Source organism: Orcinus orca, chromosome 12, assembly GCF_937001465.1.
Source record: "Orcinus orca chromosome 12, mOrcOrc1.1, whole genome shotgun sequence".
NCBI lineage: Eukaryota > Metazoa > Chordata > Mammalia > Artiodactyla > Delphinidae > Orcinus > Orcinus orca.
The window spans coordinates 7,124,220-7,146,282 of NC_064570.1; the positions used below are offsets into that span (position 1 = coordinate 7,124,220).

Sequence of the window (22,063 nt, forward strand, 5' to 3'; positions counted from 1 at the left end):
TTCACTTTATCTGGAACTCCAGTCCACTGGTTCCTCTTCTTCCTCCAACTCACTCCTCTCTTCCCTGGGTCCCTGTCCTCCTTATTCAGCACTCCTGTCAGTACGCTCATGTCCCTGCCACCGTCCTACACCTTGCCATTCCTGGAATGCTCACACTGCCTTTTCCCACCTGCCTTTTCTCACCTGCCTGTCAAGACGAGCCCAGCTCCCTTCCCCGTCCGCACAGCCCAGAAGCTGAGGGCCACGAGTCACACGACAGGGGGGAGTCGCTCTTCTACACAGTCACATTCACCAACCACACGGCACACATTTCTGGTAATACTTGTACCTCTGCTCAGCTCACTTTCCTTCTCTCTACAACCACAAGTTTGAAACTTCTCCATTTTCCTCAAACTGCCAAAACCCATCCTAACCCACTCTCAGCAGATGATCTCGTCTCTCTTCACAAAAAAACTTTAAGTCATTAGATATAAAAGCTCTCATCGTCATGAAACAAGTAACAGAAACCTACATGCTGTTACCTACCATCCTTCCCTTTTTCACAGTAGAGGAGCTGTGCTTCCTGCTAAGCCCAGCACTTGTGTTTTGAGACCCGTTTCCTCGTGATACCCGAGGAACCTGACACCATCAGTCTTCTCCTTTCTCTTATATATATATATACACGTATGAGATTTTCTTTCATCTCTTACCCTTAACAAAATCAATGCCAAAGGCTTTCCAATGGTCTCAGGTATCTTCCATTTAAAGAACTCTCACTGGACCTACCATCTTCACTATTCATCTTGCTGCACAAACTGGACAGCCAGCAATCACTCTCGATACCTCCCCCATATCCAATCCAACCCTGAGTCCTGCCAACTTCACTTCCTTCTCTTCTTTCAAATCCTTATGCTTTTTCCTAAATTTATGCTATTCCACTGCAATCCAGGGACTAGCGTGTGCACCACTAGACTAGTCTCTGCCTGGTCTTCTCCCATTGACTCTGGATCCCCCCAGGCTGTTCCTCTAACTGCAGCCACAGTGGTCCCTTCCCAAGGCTTTCCTGGGAACTTTCATTCCAAAGCTGCTTCCCTTATCCTGCATCATCACAGAAACTTTGCATCTGCTCCCTTCTCTGTCAGCAAAGTGTTCCTTTCAATCTCTCTCTCGCGCTTTTTTTTTTAACTAAAAAGTAAAGTGGCTTTAAAATATTTTTACAAATAATATCCAGAATGAACAAATGTTAATATTTGGTCATAATGGCTTTAGATATTTTTTCGATGAGAAATAATACATCACAAAGTTAATTTCTCCTTGGGTTCTTTCTTCACTTCTCTCTTTCCTCCTTCCTCAGAGGTAACAATTACGCATTTAGTATGTCCCCTTCTGGTTTATATGTTTTTTAAAATAATCTGTTATTACACAAATTACAAGATACACTATTGTTTTATGTAAGCTTTCAAATTATTACTACATAAATTGGATTATAACACACACAGCAACTTTCAGATAAATTCCAACTGTCCCTTCCTGAGAGACTTGCCTCACCGCCACGTGAACTCAGACCTTACTGTGAGAGTCCATAAAGGACCCGTGTCTCTCCTTTGATGTTTTTCACCGTTGTAATGTTATGTCTGTACAATTATTTAACAGTCATTTTCCCCATCGTTCTTAAACTCCAAGAGGGCGTTTATGCTCCTTACCGAGCCTGCAGGACCCGGCACGATGCCTGCCTGGTACACAGCAGACACCCAATAACATCTCTAGAATGGAAAATGGAGTCTTCTCTGCTCCTTTGTCCTTTATTCTTCTATAGGAACACTAACTGCGCAAGTCTGAGCTCTCCCTTGTGTGTCTCCTACAGCTCTCACATCTTGTTCATCATTTTCATATTTTCACTCCTTTTAAGTTCTTTTTATGTGATTTCCTTCAATCTGTCTATCACATATATCTACATCACATACTATGTTTATTGTTTTGGTTGTTTCTAAAGGCCAGGGCCAGGGAAATGAGCTAAGAAAGCTCACAGCTTCCATCTGGTTTTGCTGGCTCAAACCAGTACTCACCAGTTACTTCCTCGGAAGCAACTGCATGCATAAGTTCCTCCGTGTTTCGAGTCAGAAGGATGATGCAGCACAGAGTAAAGACCCCTCAGTCACAGATATCCTGCATCATAATTTGCTGATCACTGCTTCCCCTCGCCCTTTTAACCCATCTCTCACTCGGCGGTCTTCCCCGGCTTACAGGACAGGATACTGTCTGGCAGTATGTCCTCTATGGGGACATGCCCTGCTGCCTACTGACCATTCACACCCCAAGAGACAACAGCTCTCACTCGCCGTGGACGGGCCCTCCGCATCTAAAGGAGGGCAGGTGGAGCAGTAAACAAGGTGACCACCTCTCCGAAGGCCACACGCTCCTCCCTTCCTGACAAAAACACTGACTTTGTTTGGGCTCCACCAGTTTGCAAACTATGCCCCTGCACTAATCCATCTAGCACACTTTGGGGCACAATTTTAAAACTATCGATAATTTCTAGTTCTTCATCTGTGAAATTATGGAGATGAACTAAGGCACATGATGCCTCACACAGAAAATTGGCAGCAGAGTCAAAACTAAATCCTAAGCATTTCTAGCTCTAACTAGCTGAGAATTTCGGTACTTCCCTTAACTGAGCCTTCTGACATCTCACAGGCACACCAAGGGCTGGAGGTGGATGACCTGGAAGGCACAGCCTAATTCTCACCCTTCCTGCCTAATCTCACCCTTCCTGCCTCAGCGATTACGTGGTAAAAGGTGTGGCGTGCGCCTCTGTAAAGCCATCTAAGACAGTTTGGAAAGCAAAGCACATTTTGTCTTTTTAAACTTCTGGTTTAATCATCCACAGAGAGAAAAATTAATTTCCTTGCTGTTTTTTACCATAACTCTTCAATGATAAAGACTTTTCTGACATAAGCAATATATACAGTATTTCAAAATGTAGCCACATTTTACACATTCTGGTCTTTTATGTATTCTCCCAAACGATTAGGAAATCATTTCAGACTCAAAATTATTTCTCGTAAGGTGCCAAATATAAGTCCCTCCCCAGCCACACTCTTCTTTCTCTCCTTCTACTACAGAGGCTGAAAAGCTAAATCTTTGCATTCCCAGCCTCCATTACAGTGAAGGGGCCACACAAAGGTCTGGTCAGTAGGATGTAGGGGACATCTGTTGGGTGGGGCTTCCAGGAGAGCTTTCGCTGTTCTGGACTTAGCTGGCAAGGAGACTTTTCCCCTCTGCCTTTCTCTTTAGAAAGCGAGGGTGGTGTCTGGAGGTGCTGCAGCCATCCTGAGGCAGGACACAGTGAGATGTCAAGCAAGGGTGAAAGCATTCCAAAAACAATATGCCTACAAGCTTTGCTGTTTTCTGTATTATTTCATCAACCTGCCGCATTAATCGTCTGTGCACATACCCTAATGACTCTAACATGGATTTACTATGTACTAACACTCTACCAAACCTTACAGAAGACAAAAGCACTTCATTCACAGCCCCTGGCTTGTGCAGCCTTCAGCCTAATTAGGGAAACCTGAGGACAGAGAGGTGGTACATCGCTAAGTATTAAATAGTGTGGTTATGATTAGAACCCTGTAAGAGTTCAGAGAAGGTATAGATAGATGCACATGAAAGGTGAAAAGTGTCAGACAAAACTTGAAAGTAAATCTTCAGTGGGCAGATAAGGAGGAGAGAAGACATCGTGAGCAGGAAGGAATAACCGGGGCAGAAGTACAGAGGCTAGAAGAGCACAGGGAAGCACGGCGCGTGTGAGAAGACACACAAGTCAGACATCTCTCCCCACTGTCCTGACCATCAGCATTTTGTGCAGATCCTCCTCGAAGGCGTCGATGTTGCAGTCGGTCTCCTCCAGGTGGTCCAGGACCTCGTGCAGCATGAACTGGTAGTACTGCTTCATCAGAAGGCCGCCCTTCAGCACCTCCTTACACTCTCTCACCAGCTGCAAGACAACAGGCACAAGTTCGACCATTTCACTCACTCTGACCAGATTATTTGTCGGTTTTCACACATCTTACACGTAAATCCTCAAAAAGCTCAGGAAAGAGAAACTTGCCTCTGAAAACCCTAAAATATTTTCCAGATTCTTTGTCAGTTCATTTCACATAAATATCTCAGTGATCTCAACTGAATAATTAAAATAAAACAAATCAGTGAAAACAAAAGTATTTAACAGTATAGCATGAATACACAAAGAAAAACATACAGGCAGAAAACTGATTTGCTAAAATACGTTGTTCTACAAATAAATTTTTATAGAAAATAAATTCTACAGAAAAAGATCTATTTTTCTACTAGTTTACATTACAAGACAAGGGATACAAGAGAAAAATTTCCTCATGCGACTGGTCATTTTTAACCAAAAACATAATAAAGATTCAAATATACTTACATACCACAGAGCCTGGTGGCCTTTGTAATAATTTAGCAAAGTTTACCTACCGTGATTTGTGGCTTTTACCATCAAAAAACTCAATCACAAAAACAAACAAACCTAAGATTAATCTGATAAAATTAAATGGAGGTCAAGGGGGGAAAAATGAAACAAAAGGATGAGTGAAACCGCCATGTGTAGGCCCAGGAGGTACTGTGAGAAGGGAGGGAAGGTGCAATGAGAGGACCTTTACTGTCCTCCTATCAATAACACGCTGGTCACACACCCTCGAATTCTAACCAGCAGGTACTGTGAGACAAGATCACAGTTGCACTAGTTTTAAGATACATTATCAAGACACGAAAGGATCCACGGTGCTGCTACAGGGAAAGTAAACTGGTACAAACTTTCTAGAATCTAAAAATGTATGACTCACTAGTTAATTTTTACGTTTTATACTCAAGCAATAATCAGAGATGCAGACTAAAACTTACATACAAATATATTTATCACAATATTATTCAAAACAACAATGGGGATTAAATAAGTTATGATGCACTTATATGGTAGAACACTAATGCAGCCACTTAAAATCTTATTTCTGAAAAAAATTTAAGGATGAAAACACATATTCTTTTCTTTTTTATTTTAAATTATATGTGCAGAAAGTATGTATATACAGAAAAATAAATGGATAGAAAGACACCAAAATGTTACAGTGCTTATCTCTGAATGGCAGAATAATAGGATAACTTTCATTTTTATCTATCATTTTCCGTACTTTTCAAATTTTCTAAAATAAACATGGACTGCTTTTACAACAAGATCCCCTTCAAAATGTTTTTAAAATAACTACCCACAGTAAGAGAGTAACGGCTAGAGTTAAATCCATTAAAAAGTGTTAACATAAATTTCTGTTAAAGATGTCACTTAGGTGCTTACAACTCAATCTGAATGCATTAAAGCCAAAATTTCTATTTTATTTTTACTCTAGTAATGCTATCTTAATCTAAGTGTTGGTTTTTTACTTTGCAAAAATGTTTTAACATAAATTACTGTTTAATCCTCACAACAGCCCCATTAGTAAAAGGTAAACTCCCCCTTGTTTCAGCAGCATATGTTCCTGAAGTATGTATTTGTTTTGTGGGGAGGAGAGGTAAGCATTTTACCAAAACTTCCTAAATAACCGCTACAACATGTAGGACAAGTGAAAAGTGTGGCCCAAGTGGACAGAAGGAAAGTAACTAGAACCAAGATGGTGAGAAGGGAGTAGTGCGCCGGTGGACGCAGAGCTCGGGCTGTGCTCGATAAGAACTGAAGCGACGACGGTGAGGTGCAGGACTCCACCTCCAGTTCCATCAGTCGCCCGGCTCCACACCTAACTTAACCAACAGCGTCAAGTCCTCTTTCGTACCTCTCGCACCGCCCGTCCTTCAGCTTGCACTCATCCCCTCTGCCCATCCTGTCATTCAGAGCCAAGGAGCTCCTGGCCCTTCAAACTCCACGGGGATGGACAAGCAAGCACAGTCCACACAAAACATAGTAACTGTTTTCCATCAAAATTTGAAATGGTTATTTTATATAGTGAATGTCAATACGGTAATGTCATAAGGCATAAATATAAACGCTCTTCAGCACACACTGTGGTAGATACAACTGCTTCTAGCCATTTCTCTGTTACCCTTGGAGTAGCAAACTCACTAGAAAATCCCGCCCCAAATTAATAATAATTAAGAAAGCAGAAGCTGTCATTGTGGCTTAAACCACACGGGTGCCTAAGCCAGGAAAATGGCCAAACACACCCCACCCCTGCGTACTGCAGGCATTTACCTGCTTACGTAACAACAACAACAAGAATTTAAGAATTTAAACTATCTCTTATGAGTGAATTTTAAGTTTCCAGTCTCCAAGGACTCCAAGAATTTAAGAATTTAAACTATCTCTTATGAGTGAATTTTAAGTTTCCAGTCTCCAAGTCTCCAAGGATATGGAGGGTCATATCAGCACCACACTTTCATAACCTTTTCGAATGAGGAAGTGGAAGATAGAGAGGTGGAATCATCATCTCATCTTTGAAGAATGCATGGAGAAAAGAACAATTAGGGGGAAAATCCTAAAAATAAAAATGCTGAGCCTGTAGAAAAATGTCATAAATGCTCAATATTTTTAAACAGTCTTTGAAACAAACCTGCTTAATACTCAAGAGAGATGGTTCTCCAGCAGGTCTCTGTTCCAGCCTTAACTTGAGACATTCGTGTATGACATTCAGAAGGACTCGACAGAGGACCAGGAAGGCAGGTTCGAATGAGGGTAAATCCATGGACTTCAGCTCATCCCACGAGACAGCGCTGCATTTCTGCTCCGAGGAAGGCGGCGTCCTGGACAGCTGCACGTAATCAGAACCCCACATGGGATCCGGAAATTCAGAAAACTGTAATACAAATTCAACAGAGCTGAAAAGAGCATCCAGGAGAACTTGCTACGGTTGTAGTTATAAACTAGGATTCTCTATAGTTTGCTGACAAACCTATAAAAATCGTAATTTTACAGGAAAAATAATCTTTAGAATAATTCACCATTTTCAACGAAGACCTAAAAAGCTCTAAAAGTATTAGAAAACCGTAACAAGAACTAAAATGAAATTGTAATATCTTTATCAAAAAAGTATAGTAGGAAAAGAACCAAGTTCACCTTTTTCATCATACATTTTGTTTATCATACCTAAAATAATCGGAGCATTGTTTTAAGGCTATACACAGTATTATCCACAACCATCTCTAGACTGACAAAACCAGAGAATTATTAAATTTGAGAAAAGATTACAAAACCAGGTAGCCATTTGTGTAAACATAAAAACTAGTGGGTTTAACTAAGTCTTTTGTCCACTTGTTCTCCTGACCTATACCAAAGGAGGCCGAAAGAGAAAAATTCATAAAATTAACCTGGCTGGTCCCACTCAAATATATGTTATTTGATGTTTTCTAGGAATCCTACTGTTGCTCACCCATTCATACAGTCGTCCCCATCAAACTCCTATGCTTTTCCCCATAAAACAGAAGATTTGGAGATTTCTCAGTGTTCTTAAACCTCTGGCAACATCATCCTGACCAATCATTCAAAGGTCTTGCCTTCTCCTTCTATTGAGAAAACTGAAGCCATCAAAAATCTCAACTTTTCTTCAATTTAAAACATCACCAATTTAGTTATTGTGCCTCCAAATGTCAGTCCTATCTGTGCTCCCTGACATTTAGTGAACACTTAACTGGTCTCCCCAACTCACATTCTTTTATGTTCAACACATATTTTGGCATTTAAATTAATACATACTTTAGTTTCCCATAACAGGCAAGAATTTCTAAAATAGCTGCATAATTTGAAAAATGATTACTTGTGATAAATGTGGTCAGGGTTAAGACATGTCTGTTTAAAAGCTTTAGGCAGTATAAATGCTTGTTTCTTCTGGTGTGGAGAATGACATCAGATAAAATATTTATTTAGAGCTCTACAAAATTCAGCAAGCTTTCTAGGATAAAATTCTAAAGAATTCTTTCGGCATTCTCTGTAGTTCCAGCCTGTTGACCCATCTGCTTCAGGCTAACTGGGAAGGGACAATCCCTCCTTCTCAACAACTGCAAGACAACACCGCCTGGAGAAGCAGCAGCCTGGCAGGCCTACACAGCTGCTGAGGAGACACATTCCTGCTGGTGTTGCCTGGGGCGTCAAGCCCCATCCAGACAAAGAGGAACAGACATTAAAAAACTCCTGAGCGTGGAAGAGGGGACAGCAGTTTTAACCAGGGACACCAACGTGAAGAATCAGAAAAGCTGACAGTGACTGAATGCAGGACACAGGAGAGAACAACAAAAATACTCTAATGCAAGATCTCATTAAAGTCCTCTGGAAAAAAAAAAAAAGACCAAGATTTCTGAAATAAATGCCATAAAGGGAGTGAAAATAGAATGAATGCTGTCAAAGTCTGAATCAATAATTTAGAAATTAACTGCAGAAATGATCACTATAACCCAGAGCAAAAGAAAAAGGAATAGAAATTTTGAGTGAAAAGTAAGAGAAATGGAGGGCAGATCTAGGAGCTGTAACGTAAGAATAATAGGAGTTCCAGAAAGAACAAGAGGAAGAGGTGGAGGAGCGCTTTCTGCACAGTCAAGATATCACTAATACGTACAGAGGAAGGGAAAAAAACTCTTTGAACAGGGAAGAACCCAAAGTACAATTCATTTACCTTCTCTAAAAAACTACCTGAGGAAGAACAGGAGAGTCTGGTCAAATGAAAATTGGATCAGAATAAAGATCTCAAGATAGAAAAAGAAAAATGCCCAAGGAAATGAGAAGCCATGAATCTCGAAGAACGTATACAGGCAGATATAACTCCATGATGATAACTTGGTTAAGGACTATAATTCAAGTTTTAGTAAGGAATACTGGAAACTGAAAAAAATAAAAAAGCATACTGTGAGGAAAAACCTGGATCTTAAATGCCCAATTATTTAAATAAAACACAGGGAGAGAGGAAAGGGGTAATAAGGTGCAAGAATGGCCTATTTGTTATTCTTTCATTCCAGTGAGAAATATAGTATTAAATGTAGTATAAAATCCCTGAACAATCCAATCAAACTGAAGAGACTCAATAATGTAGGGACATTAATAAAAACTCAATGTAATTACAATCATAATCGCAATGGCATTTTGTGTGGGTTAATAAATTCATTAAATAAAGTTCAGGTGTAAGAAAGTAATGTACAAAAATAAAAACAGCCCAGAAACTTTTGAAAAGAAAGAATGTATGGGAAGAACTGCCCTACACAATGCCAAATCTTACTAATAAACCTACTGTATTTAAAACAGAAAAGTTCTGACACAGTAATAAACAGAGCAACAGAACAGAGAAACATATCCAATTACCTATGATAATTCAGAATATGAAAAAGGCAGTTCAAGAAGTTAAAAAATAACAGATAATCCAATGAGTATTTTACGGAATTAAATAAAGAATAGCTACATCCTTCCCTTACCCTACACACTTATGCCTCACATTATTTTTTTTTAATTAATTATTTTTTTTGCCTGCGTTGGGTCTTCGTTGCTGCACGTGGGCTTTCTCTAGTTGCGGCGAGTGGGGGTCTACTCTTCGTTGCGGTGTGCAGGCTTCTCATTGCGGTGGCTTCTCTTGTTGCGAAGCATGGGCTCTAAGCATGTGGGCTTCAGTAGTTATGGCACGTGGGCTCAGCAGTTGTAGCTTGTGGGCTCTAGAGCGCAGGCTCAGTTGTTGTGGCGCATGGGCTTAATTACTCCACGGCATGTGGGATCTTCCCGGACCAGGACTCGAACCCGCGTCTCCTGCATTGGCAGGCAGATTCTTAACCACTGTGCCACCAGGGAATCCCAACCTCACATTATTAAAATTAATCATTTTTTTAATTATATGGCTATTTTAGAAATTTTTGCCTGTTACGAACAACTAAACTACAGTCATCCCTCAACGTCCATGGGGGATTAGTTTCAGGACCCCCTGCTGATACCAAAACCCCTTATATAAAATGGCACAGTATAGCCGGCCCTCATTATCTGTGGGGTCGCATCCACGGATTTCAATTTGATCTGTGGTTGACTGAATCCACAAATGAGGAGCCAGTGGATATGGAGGGTCGACTCTAAGTATTAATGTAAATACAAAACTATATGTTGAACCTATACATTTTGAAAAAGAGATTCCAAATGTTTTAGAACCTAAACACAGAGCTATACCTTAGGTTAAACCATATAAAATTACCATTTTAGTCAATCAAAAATGATCAAGTAGTGGCAATTTGACAGGTCAACATGATAAAAAGATTTCTGAAAACAGTGATGACAGTAGGATTTCAATTTCCCTTAGTTCCCCCAAAAGGACAGAACAACTAAGACAACAAAATCAAAACTCCATGAGACACATTTACAATAAAACTAGGTGAAAGGTAACTTCATGAACCCCAAAATAGAAAGGGGGAGGGAAACAGTCCCTGGACCCATGTGATACCTCATACCCACACCCCACACCCAACCAGTATCCCAGATCCCTATGAGCATTTGTGCAGGGGAAGCAGAGGGGAATAACGGAGTGTCTGATGGGGCTAAAGGGACAAATTCCAAAATTACCAATGAATACTCAATAGAAAGCTCACTGCTTCTATTTGAGGGCTTCCTGACATTAGGGATGATTGTGGCACCAGTTCCTGAGTGAAGTCAATGGGTGGGCAATAAGGTCTGAAGGGGCTAAAGTGGTTTACACCCCCAAAACTCTTGGAAGTCTCAGCCAAAATTTCCTTCTAGGACAAAGCTCCACACCCAGAAGAAACTGCTGGGGTGAAATCCAACTGACCAGTAAAGGACAACAGAGGGAAAGGAAAGGGAAGGGCCAGAAAAGGGGGGAGAGGAACACAGCCAGGAGACCTCAAAAAATAAGAGATGTATTACTTATCAATTCAGAAGAGAGAGCTTAAAGCATAAACCTAAATGCTTTCCTAACTCTCTCTTTTCTTAAAGTTCATAAAAACAAATATCATGTTTAAAAATGAACAAGAAAAAAGGATTGTGTTAGAATCCAATACATGGTTGTGAGAGAGAATAAGCGAGAGAATTGAGAGAGAATAAGAAGCTGAATAACCCTACAGACAATGAACGCTTGCCAGAGAGACATGCCCACTAAGCAGGTGATACAGGGACCTGATTCTCAAAATATGCTAAAAGACATTTTAAAAATCTCAGAAAATATAAAAGAACGACACAAATTTGAATTAGAAACACTCACAAACCAAGTGAAAGAACTCAGAAAATAATTCTTCAAAAATTGTACATCATTTCAAAAATAAAAAGCTAGATGGAACACAAGAGCAAATAAAAAGAGATAATGCCTTCACAGAAATACGAGGAAGAAAATTTTACTTAAAAAAAGGAAAAGATTTGAAATGAAGTGAAAGAGAAGATAGGCAAAGTAGATTCAGAATACATACAGTAGTGGTTCCCAGAGAAGAAAACCAAACCAATGAAACAGAAAAAATTAAAACATAAAGACATTCACTTGAATCAAAAAAAATAAAAACAAAACAAAACCCTGAAACTATACATTGAAAGGACATCATGTATTCAAAAATATCAATGTGGAAAAACCAGCACCAAGTAAAACTAGTGGAATTTAAAGAAAGACAATCTTTTAGGTATCCAGCTTATAAGTAAATTAATTAAATAAATAAACCAAGGTTCTTTTAAGTGGAAACAAAAAAACTATATTGTCATCAGACTTTGCAATCTCAATGCTTCATGGCAAAAGACAATGAGTAACATATACTAAATTTATTCGGGGAAAAAAATATAAGCCAAATATATTATGGCCAGCCAAACAGACTTTCAGGTATACATGTTGCAACTGTTAGGAAAACCCAAGAACTCATGAAACATAGTTTTCATGAGCCCTTACTGAGGAATCTGCTAGGGAACTAGTGTCACCCCACCACAATGACTCAAGGGACTCTGATATGAGATCTAAAAAGGAGCCTTAAAACAAAAGACCAAAACTATGTATCTAAATCTAAATCTCTACCTATCCATCCACCCACCCTCCACCATCCACCCACCCATCCACCATCCACCCACCCACACACTACTGCAGAACTAAGACTAGGTTAAGTGATAACTGTGAGGGAGAAAGTACTGTCAATAATGGTTACATGACCTAACGAGGTAGATATACCACAATTATCAAAATCTGGGGAGGAAGTGGAGGGCATATGAAATGTCGTAGCATTTCACTGGAAATAAAAGAAAATTACTTCAAATGAGAACCTGGGTTAAAAAAAGAAAAGGATAATTATAATATACCTCACAGCTGGGAACCAACAAATAACAACCAAAAAATGGGGGGGTGGGAGAGACACTAAGTGCATTACATAAAGACAATGAAACAATGATAACCTTAAGGGGTAAAAATAAGCCTGTCATATATTAAAAATAAATAAGGAAAGAAGATTGCATACACAAGCTTTATATTAAAAACATGTTAGAATAAAACAATTTTTTTAAAGCTTAACTATCCGTACTAGAGAAACCAGGCTTCTTTAAAAATATATTATTCCGTGCTTCCCTGGTGGCACAGTGGTTGAGAGTCTGCCTGCTGGTGCAGGGGACACGGGTTCGTGCCCTGGTCCGGGAAGATCCCACATGCCGCGGAGTGGCTGGGCCCGTGAGCCATGGCCGCTGAGCCTGCCCGTCCGGGGCCTGTGCTCCGCAACAGGAGAGGCCACAGCAGTGAGAGGCCCGTGTACCACACAAAAAAATAATTAATTAAAAAATTTAAAAATAAAATAAAAAATATATATATTATTCCACAGATTTTTCTCTTAAAACCAAGTATTTACATAATTTTTGCAAAAATTAAAAAGTAACATCTAAAAATAAAAAATTAAATTTAAAAAATCTATGAGTGGATAAACAAAATGCATGGTATTTCCATACAATGTAATATTATTCAGCCATAAAAAGGAATGAAGCACTAATACATATGATAATAAAGATGAACCTTGAATACATTACGCTAAATGAAAGAAGCCAGTCACAAAAGACCACATGATTCCATTTATATGAAATGTCCAGAATAGGCAAATACAAAGAAACAGAAAGTAGATAAGCAGTTGCTTAGGGCTGAAGGTGATAGAGGGATTGTGGAGGTGACAGCTAAAGGGTACAGGGCTTATTTTGGGCGTTATGAAAATGTTCTAGAATTAGACAGCAGCAATGGTTGCACAACTCTGAATATAGTGTAAAAACTTCTGAACCGAACACTTTAAAAATCATGAATTTCATGGTATGTGAATTGTCTCATAAAGCTGTTATTTCAAATATACAACAACAAAAAAGAAGAGGATCTAACTGTATGTCTAATTAGTGGCATAACCATGAGAAGAATCATTCGAGTGTCTTTAGAACACTGTAATTCGGGCTTCCCTGGTGGCGCAGTGGTTGAGAGTCCGCCTGCCGATGCAGGGGACACGGGTTCGTGCCCCGGTCCGGGAAGATCCCACGCGCCGCGGAGCAGCTGGGCCCGTGAGCCATGGCCGCTGAGCCTGCGCGTCCGGAGCCTGTGCTCTGCAACGGGAGAGGCCACAGCAGTGAGAGGCCCGTGTACCGCAAAAAAACAAAAACAAAAACAAAAACACTGTAATTTGATGTTATATCCCTAAAGGGTTGTACCACCTTAAGGATGGGGAAAAAAATCTTAAACTGTTTTCCAGTAACCACATTGTTGATGGTGTTATTCTGAGATTACTGTGAGTGTACTTTGGAATGTGTATGACACTCGAATGCCATCATTCCTGGTAATTTTCAGTGTAAAAGAAAAGTCAGAAGAGATCAAGTAAAAATCTGAAATCCTGAATTTGAATTGTTACTATAGTATTCACTTATCATATATATTGTGTGTGTGTTCTTCTGACTACTGAAGAGAACTAAAACAAGGACCATTTCAGTTAGAATGAGCAACGCTGGTGCCCAGACTGTAGTCCTGAAATACTATTTCCCAATAAAAGGAATGAGGGTTCCTTGAAGATACACCAGATTCCCAACCTGGAGTAAATGTACAATACAAGCCTAAAACAGCTTGTTATATCAGATATCAAAGACTATTCACTAGGGTCATGAAATAAGGACTTAGGCCAACTTGAATATGTTCCCATTGGCCAAAGATGGGACAATGTGAATATCAGTTACCGTAATTACTTCAATGGATTACAATAATGAAGTCAGTGAATTGAAACATATAACATACGTTTCAATTCATGAGTTCAAATATTAATAAAAAACATTAGTTGGTCACCGATAAATCAACTCATTACTTTGCAAAATGATCAATAAAAGGGAAAGAGTCAAGCGTGTCTACGCTGCCTACGCTGCCATTTCTGTTCAGTTATTTCACTGGGCTACCAACTGATGGATGAGGACAGCTTCTCTTTAAGGCAATATCTAATTAATAAAGCTACTAGTAAAGAAGAAGAAATGAGAGAATTAGAATATCATCACTTTTCAATCTTTAATGAATTAAGAGATCTAGGCAATGATCATCAACCACTACGGTCTCAAACAGACAGTCAGACATTACATGTGTCCTAATGAAGTAGTGTTAACCAATTAACAAGTCAATCAAGATCCTGACTCTGATTAGGCCACTAGATCACACAGTTAATTCACAGAGAACACAGAGAAGAAAGAAACATTGGAAAAGATCACTTGGAGGTACAATCATCAAAATTCAGGCTGGGGGAGACTCTACAGAACAAAGGACCCAACTTCTTCAATAAATATCAACATATGGCAAAAAGGGAGGGGGACCTGCATATTTAAAAAGACTTAAAAATATAATGAACAATTACCATGTGTAGACATTACTCGCAAACTGATTCAAGCTGTAAAATATTTTTTAAAAAAACCATCACAGTTATGTACAATAGAAATATGAACATGAGCTTAAAAGCTGATGATATCAAGAAGTTTCTGCTATTTCTTGAGGTGTGATAATGGTATTGTGGTACATTTATAAAACATGACCTCGTCTTTCAGAGAAACACATTGAAATATTTAAGGATAAAATATGATGATATCTGAGATTTTCCTCAAAGTGATAGAGGAAGGTGCCACATGGTAGTAGGTACCGGCCATGAATTAATAACCACGATGCTGGAGTACAGATCTGAGGAGGTTCATAGTATTACTGTTTGTTTGGCATATGTTTAACATTTTCCGTAACAAAATTGCTTTAACTATGTAAAAAGAATAAGCAAAATATATAGGAGAAATTTTTTATAATCTTGGAGTACACATAAAATAAGGTGGCCATAAAACAGTATGACTACATAAAAAGTTTTTAAATCCTTTCCAGTGAAAAGCATCAAGTTAAAAGACAGTTTGGAAGAAAATATTTACAGCCATAATAGAAAAATGAATCATATACATAAAACATAAATAGTTCCAACAGATCAATAATTTAAAAAAACAGAAAATGAACAAAACAAATGAAAGAAAATTCAAAGAAATGTCAGCGGGCAATAAACATGACAACCACCTCAATGTCACTAAAAATGAGGGAAGTTAAAGATAAAAATGAAATTATAGATTTCCCTGATTATGGCTCTGCAAAAATGAGGGAAAATGGGGTTTCTCCTACACTGTGGGGGAAAGCATACATTAGTACTACAACCTTTTTGGGGAGCAATCTGGCACTATCTAGGAAAGATTTAAATGTGCACACCCTATAACCTAACAATTCCATTTTAACTAACCATTCTTACAAGAAGAACAGACTATGTTCATAAAGGGGTATGTACAAGAATATTTGTGGTTTTATTTTTTATAACCATGTAAGTGTCCATTCAGAGTGAAATGGTTATAATCATGGGGGAAATGCAAATCAAAACCACAATGACATATCACCTCACACCTGTTAAGATGGTTATGATCAAAAAAACAAGAAATAACAAGTGTTAAAGAGGATACAGAGAAAAAGGAACCCTTGTGCACTCTTGGTAGGAATGTAAACTGGTACTGCCACTATGGAAAATAGTATGGCAGTTCCTTAAAAAATAGAATTACCATATGATCTAGCAATCCCACTCTTGGTTATTTATCTGAAGGAAATGAAAACACTAACTCGAAAAGTTATGTGCACCCCCATGTTCACTGCAGCGCTATTTACAACAGCCAAGACACGGAAGCAACCTAAGTGTCCAATGAGGAATGAATGGATAAAGAAAATGTGGTACATAAACACACACACACGAATATTACTCAGCCATAAAAGAAGGAAATCTTGCCATTTGTGACAACACGGATGGACCTGAAGGGCGTCATGCTAAGTGAAGTAAGTCAGAAAGAGAAAGATAAATACTGTATGATCTCACTTATATATGAAATAAAAAATAAACAAAAAATGAACTCATAGATACAGAAAACAGATTGATGGTTGCCAGAGGCAGAGGGTAGAATAAAAAAAAAGGAGTGAAATAGTTAAGTAAGTGATGTTAACACTCATGTAATGGAATAGCATGTAGTTCTCAAATGGAATTGAGGTAGAGTGACACACACCAACATAGACAGATCCAAAGCAGAGAACATATGGGGGGAGGGGGGTACCCACCAGTCATGGAATAAATATAGCATTATCACATGGGGGTTTTTTGGAAAAAAAATTACCTGCATTATATACCAAAGATATATATAAGCACAAAAAGGTTTAGAAGATATAAACCAAATGATTACTCTGAGCAGAGGTACAGGATAAACAGCAACTTTGTTTCCTTATATACTTCAAGAAATGAGTAAAACAAAAGAAAGCAAACTGTTTTATAAAATGAAGGATGAGATCAAAACAGTCTTTACGTTACCCTTCAAAAGTTAGTTTCTATACTTCTATACTGGGGGTCATGTCACCTACAGGGCCTGGTGGGGCTGTAAATGAGTGCGCAAGGGCGGGTGACGGGAAGAGAGTAAGACACCATGGGCACTGTGCAAAGCTGGAGCGAGCACACCAGGTGCTACCACGTGGGGATGGGGTCCACTGTGAACAGACCTCCCAGTATCTCAAGGAAAACAAAAATCAGGATTTTCATGTGAAATCTTCTATTTTTTTAAATGTTGCTACTAAGTCAAAAAATATTTAAAGCACTGTGTGGGACAAAATATAACTTGGGGAGGCAGTATACCGTAATGATGAAGAGCAGGCTTTACAGCGAGTTCTGGTTTCACATCCTAGCCCTGCCGCTTACTGGATGTGCGACCTTGACCAAGCTACCTGACCAACCCCACTCCATATATGAGTATTCAAGACCAGCTACTAGTCTTGTTGTTGCTGTCGTCTTGGGATCCAGTTCCCCACGGCAAGCTGAAGAGTTCTGCTCTACCTTTCATCTTTTTACATCAAGTTTGATTCAGCTGGCTTACTGGCTCAAAAATAATACAGTACCACTTCCTATTTTGCCTCGCGTAAGTATGCTTCCTTTCAGAAAACAAAAAACCTATAGGCAAATGAGGAAGCATGTGCCTGTTATCTTGCCACTTATTCAATTAAAAAGTTCATGTATGTTGGTGGGAATGTAAACTGGTACAGCTACCATGGAAAACAGTATGGAGGTTTCTCAAAAAACTAAAACTAGAACCACCATATGACCCAGTGATATATATTGTATATATATATACAATATATCTGAAACAAAAACAAAAACACTAATTTGAAAGATACATGCACCCCAATGTTCACAGCAGCACTATTTACAATTGCCAAGATATGGAAGCAACCTAAGCGTCCATCAACAGGTGAATGGATAAAAAAGATGTGGTACATACATATATATACAATGGAATACTATCCAGCCACCAAAAAAGTGAAATTTTGCCATTTGCAGCAACATGGATGGACTTGGAAGGTACTATGCTCAGTGAAATAAGTCAGACAGAGAAAGACACATACTGTGTGGTGTCACTTACATAAGAATCTAAAAACACAACAAATAGTGAATATAACAAAAAAGCAGACTCGCAGATATAGAGAACAAACTACGTAGTGGCTACCGGTGGGGAGAATGGAGGGGGTAAGGACAACATGGGGGAAGGGGATTAAGAGATATAAACTACTATGTATAAAATAAATAAGCTACAAGGACATATTGTACAACACAGGGAATATAGTCAATATTTTATAATAACTATAAATGGAGTATAACCTTTAAAAATTGTGAATCACTATACTGTACATGTGTAACAAATAATATTATACATCAGCTATACTTCAATAAAAAATAATTCCCTCTACATACTGTAAAAAATAAATAATAAAAGTGAGTTAGGGCAGCTTTTTAAAAAAAGTTTATGTAACTTTACTAATGAAATCAGACAGGTGATGATTGAAGCAAATGAAAATTAACGATGACAACTGTATTAATGAACAATGACCTTGAAGAGGGGGTAGGGGAGTACTGTAGCCTACTTCAGGTGTTTCCAATGGGCTGACTCTCAACTGCACTGGTGCTGGTCTGGATTCATATAAAGCACGCTGGAGGTTAAAAATGTCAGTACTTACGTCCTACCTTGAGAGATTCTGACCTGCCCTATATCCAAGAAGGGCAAAGGTATGTGTATTTTTAAAAGCTCCCTGAGTAATTCCCCGAGTAATTCTCATTCCAAACCTGCAGCCAGGTTTGGAAACCATTCGCGTAAAGTCTGGTATCCCCAAATACTGGGCTTGAATCCCTGCAACAATCTATAGCTTCTGTGATTTGGGGCAAGTTATCTACTGTCCTTATCTGTAAAATATCGAAAAAACAAACAATGCCACTTCATTTGGTTGTTGTATCTAGCACATGGTAAGACAATAAATGATAGTTGTTATTATCTATCTATCTATCTATATATATCTCCTAGTTTCTACATGCTTTACCAATTCTGAACATAAAAGACAACCTCTTCAAGGTCTCTTGTGCTTATGGGAAAAAACAGCATAATTATTGTTGGATCCAAAGACAAACAATATTTCATTGGCTGTTAAACTTATAATAATTACATGATCATACTTAATTCAAAAAAAGTATGTAATAAAGTAAGCAAAAATCCTCCTAGAATTTTGAGTAATATGCATGGTAATATGTAGTCAAAGTCAGACAGTTAAGTTTTTTGGATATTACATAAAATATAATTTTTCATTTTATCTTTCCCTTCCTCTAAAGATATATAAATTTCATGAGGTAAAGCAAAAATGGAGGAGCATAAAATAACCATATCACAATCTATGGCTCAGATATTTTATGGGTATTTAACATTTTAAATGCACAAAATCCAAAGAACTAACAACACAAAAAGTGACCTTTATAGTATATAAATTTTAAATGATCAACTAGGACACCAGGAGACCCCAGGACAGAATGTAGACTGAGATAAATGAACCTAACTATATTACAAACTCATGTTATAACCTCACTGAAGAGGGTGAAGGAAAAGGTGCTGGCCTAACTAACTGTGGGAACCTGTGTTCTGTCTACATACTCTAAGGCTAAAGACAAAAAGAACTGTACTTAACAATTCAACACCGTACTCTAGTTGGTAAATTTAGTCCTCACAGGGGTACTGGTTAGCAATTCTGAAACTACATGTCAATTAGGGTTGCACAAATATATAAATACACTGTGGGAATGGGAGCCAGGTTTCTCAGTGCAAGAGAAGTAAGTTACAATCAAAGCTAGGATGAAACCTGTGGTGCCGGATTAGCGCCAGAGACCTCAGTATGAACTCACGTTTATTTTTAACAGATAGGTAGAAAGACAGATATAGAAGTAACTACAGGTCTGTGTGTATACATGGGTTAGAAGACATACCTGTATTTTCTAACTCTATCACTGAGAAGGCCTAGAAGCAACTGACACCCCAAGGGTAATGAACACATTCCGTGCCCAGATCTCCATTCCCCAAAACGATTCTCCAATAAAAGGAACCAGAACTCCTTAGAGAAACGGCTGATTTTAGGATTGGAACAGAGAAAATACAAGATGATGCCAAAAAGTAAGAAATTGCTCAAAAAGCAAAACCACACACACACACACACACACACACACACACACACACACACACACACACACACACACACACACACACACACACACACACACACACACACACACACACACACACACACACACACACACACACACACACACCCGATGGGAGCATATCACAAGGATACAGAATTCACCTGAAAGAGCTCCAATGGCTAAAGCAGGAACAATCTGAGCAACAACAAAAAATAGCATTGGACTATAACCCAAAATAAAAAATAGACATCTATGAGTCCATACTGAGATAAATAAACGACTGAATAAAAAAATGGGAAAGAAGAGGCAAATCTTCTTTACAGAAGAATTCCAAGTAATATATGCAGATACTCCCCACTCCCGGAGGTGGAGATTAATCCCCATCTCCTTGAATGTGACTCACTTCTGAAGAACAGAGCGTGGGCAGGGAAAACTAGTCACTTGTGGAAGAACCCGGCAGACACCACGTTAACCAAGTGATCAAGGTTAACATCAGCAGTGATGCTATAAAGCCATGAGGGCGCTTTAACGCTGTGATTCTCATAACCAAGGTCAGGATTCCAGTCTGATCATGAGAAAACATCAGACAAATCCAAATTCAGGAACATTCTACAAGCCATCCAGGTCATGAAAAATAAGGAGAAACAGAAACTATCACAGATCAGAGGAGACTAGGAAGACACGTCGATCCTGGAACAGAAAAGGGACATGAGTAGAAAAACAGAAACCCAAATAACATCTATAGTTTAGTTAACAGTATTTTGTACCAATGTTAGTATATTAATTTTGACAAACGTATCAGAGTCGAGTAAGATGTCAATATTAGAGGAAGCTGGATGAAGGGCATATGAAAACACTGTACTATCTTTGCAAGTTCCCTAAAAAATCTAAAATTATTCATGATTACAAGTGTACTAAAAAAAAAAAAGAATGAAATTGCATGGAGGTAGTTTTGGCATGAAGGATAAATCTTTTATATATGTTTACGTGGTTTCTTGTTTTAATCTTTAACCTAAAATTGAACTGTAAATAACATAACTAAACCCACAGCTACAGTAACTGTTGGGTAGGACACCTAGGAACTACTGGACTGAGATGATTCTTACTAATTTTTAAGGAAGGTTGGGAAAGGTACTCTACAAGTAGTATCTGATGGAGAAGGAGTAGAAATCGGAGGCAAGAAAATCTCTATCATACAGGGACACCAGCACATACTATTATGAAATGGCTATCAGACACATTCATTCCTAAGACCTGAGATCAACCATGCTTAGATTAGAGGAATGTATATTATAGCCAAGTGGGAGAAATAAGTAGGAACAACAAGATCCTGGGATGCTCTAAATATCAAGGAAATAAGAAAACCAGGAAATAAATGAGTAAGCATGAGAAAGAACCAGGATCATCTCTGGGTCCAAAAACAAAGAGGGAAAAAAGGAAAAAAAAAAACAAAAAACAAAAACGCTTTCTCTCATTTTTGACTCTTACATTATGTTGTCCTTGCTGCCACGAATAAAATTTTGGCTGGCCTTGTTAGTTCAGTTGCTTAGATTTTCCTAAGTTTTATTTGATGGCCTGAGATTCATTTACAGCAGTTTCTCTAGATAATTATTTTCGAGATCAAAACAACAGTCTTAAAAAGTGAACTTCAGAAACCAACCCATTTGTTATTCAGAGACTGCGTATGTAATTAGAAAAATGTCCTGGGACTTCCTTGGTGGTGCACTAGATAAGAATTTCAAGAAAAATCTCAAATAAACAATCCAACCTTACACCTAAAGGAACCAGAGAAAGAACAAACAAAAGCCAAAGTTAGTAGAAGGAAAGAAATGATAAAGATCAGAGCAGAAATAAATGAAATAGAAACAAAGAAAACAATAGTAAAGATCAATAAAAGTGAAAGCTGGTTCTTTGAGAAGATAATCAAAATTGATAAACCTTTAGCCAGACTCATCAAGAAAAAAGAGGGAGAGGACTCAAATCAATAAAATTAGAAATGAAAAAGGAGAAGTTACAATGGACACCACAGAAATACAAAGCA

At 38.5% G+C, this 22,063-nt stretch overlaps 1 protein-coding gene across 13 annotated transcripts in view; it reads right to left on the minus strand.

Annotated features, from left to right (window-relative positions):
- The window catches only part of MAP3K4 (mitogen-activated protein kinase kinase kinase 4), a 117,394-nt gene that overhangs the window by 37,216 nt on the left and 58,115 nt on the right, over positions 1-22,063 (minus strand). For all 13 annotated transcript variants that reach the window (XR_007470478.1, XM_033403912.2, XM_033403907.2 and 10 more), the window contains 2 exons: positions 6,597-6,839; positions 3,830-3,976 (listed from right to left, as the gene is read on the minus strand). Coding sequence is in view for 12 of the 13 variants with exons in the window: in XM_033403912.2 (XP_033259803.1) it covers positions 3,830-3,976; positions 6,597-6,839 (390 nt within the window). In the remaining variant the exon portion in view is untranslated. The remainder of the gene's footprint in view (positions 1-3,829; positions 3,977-6,596; positions 6,840-22,063) is intronic.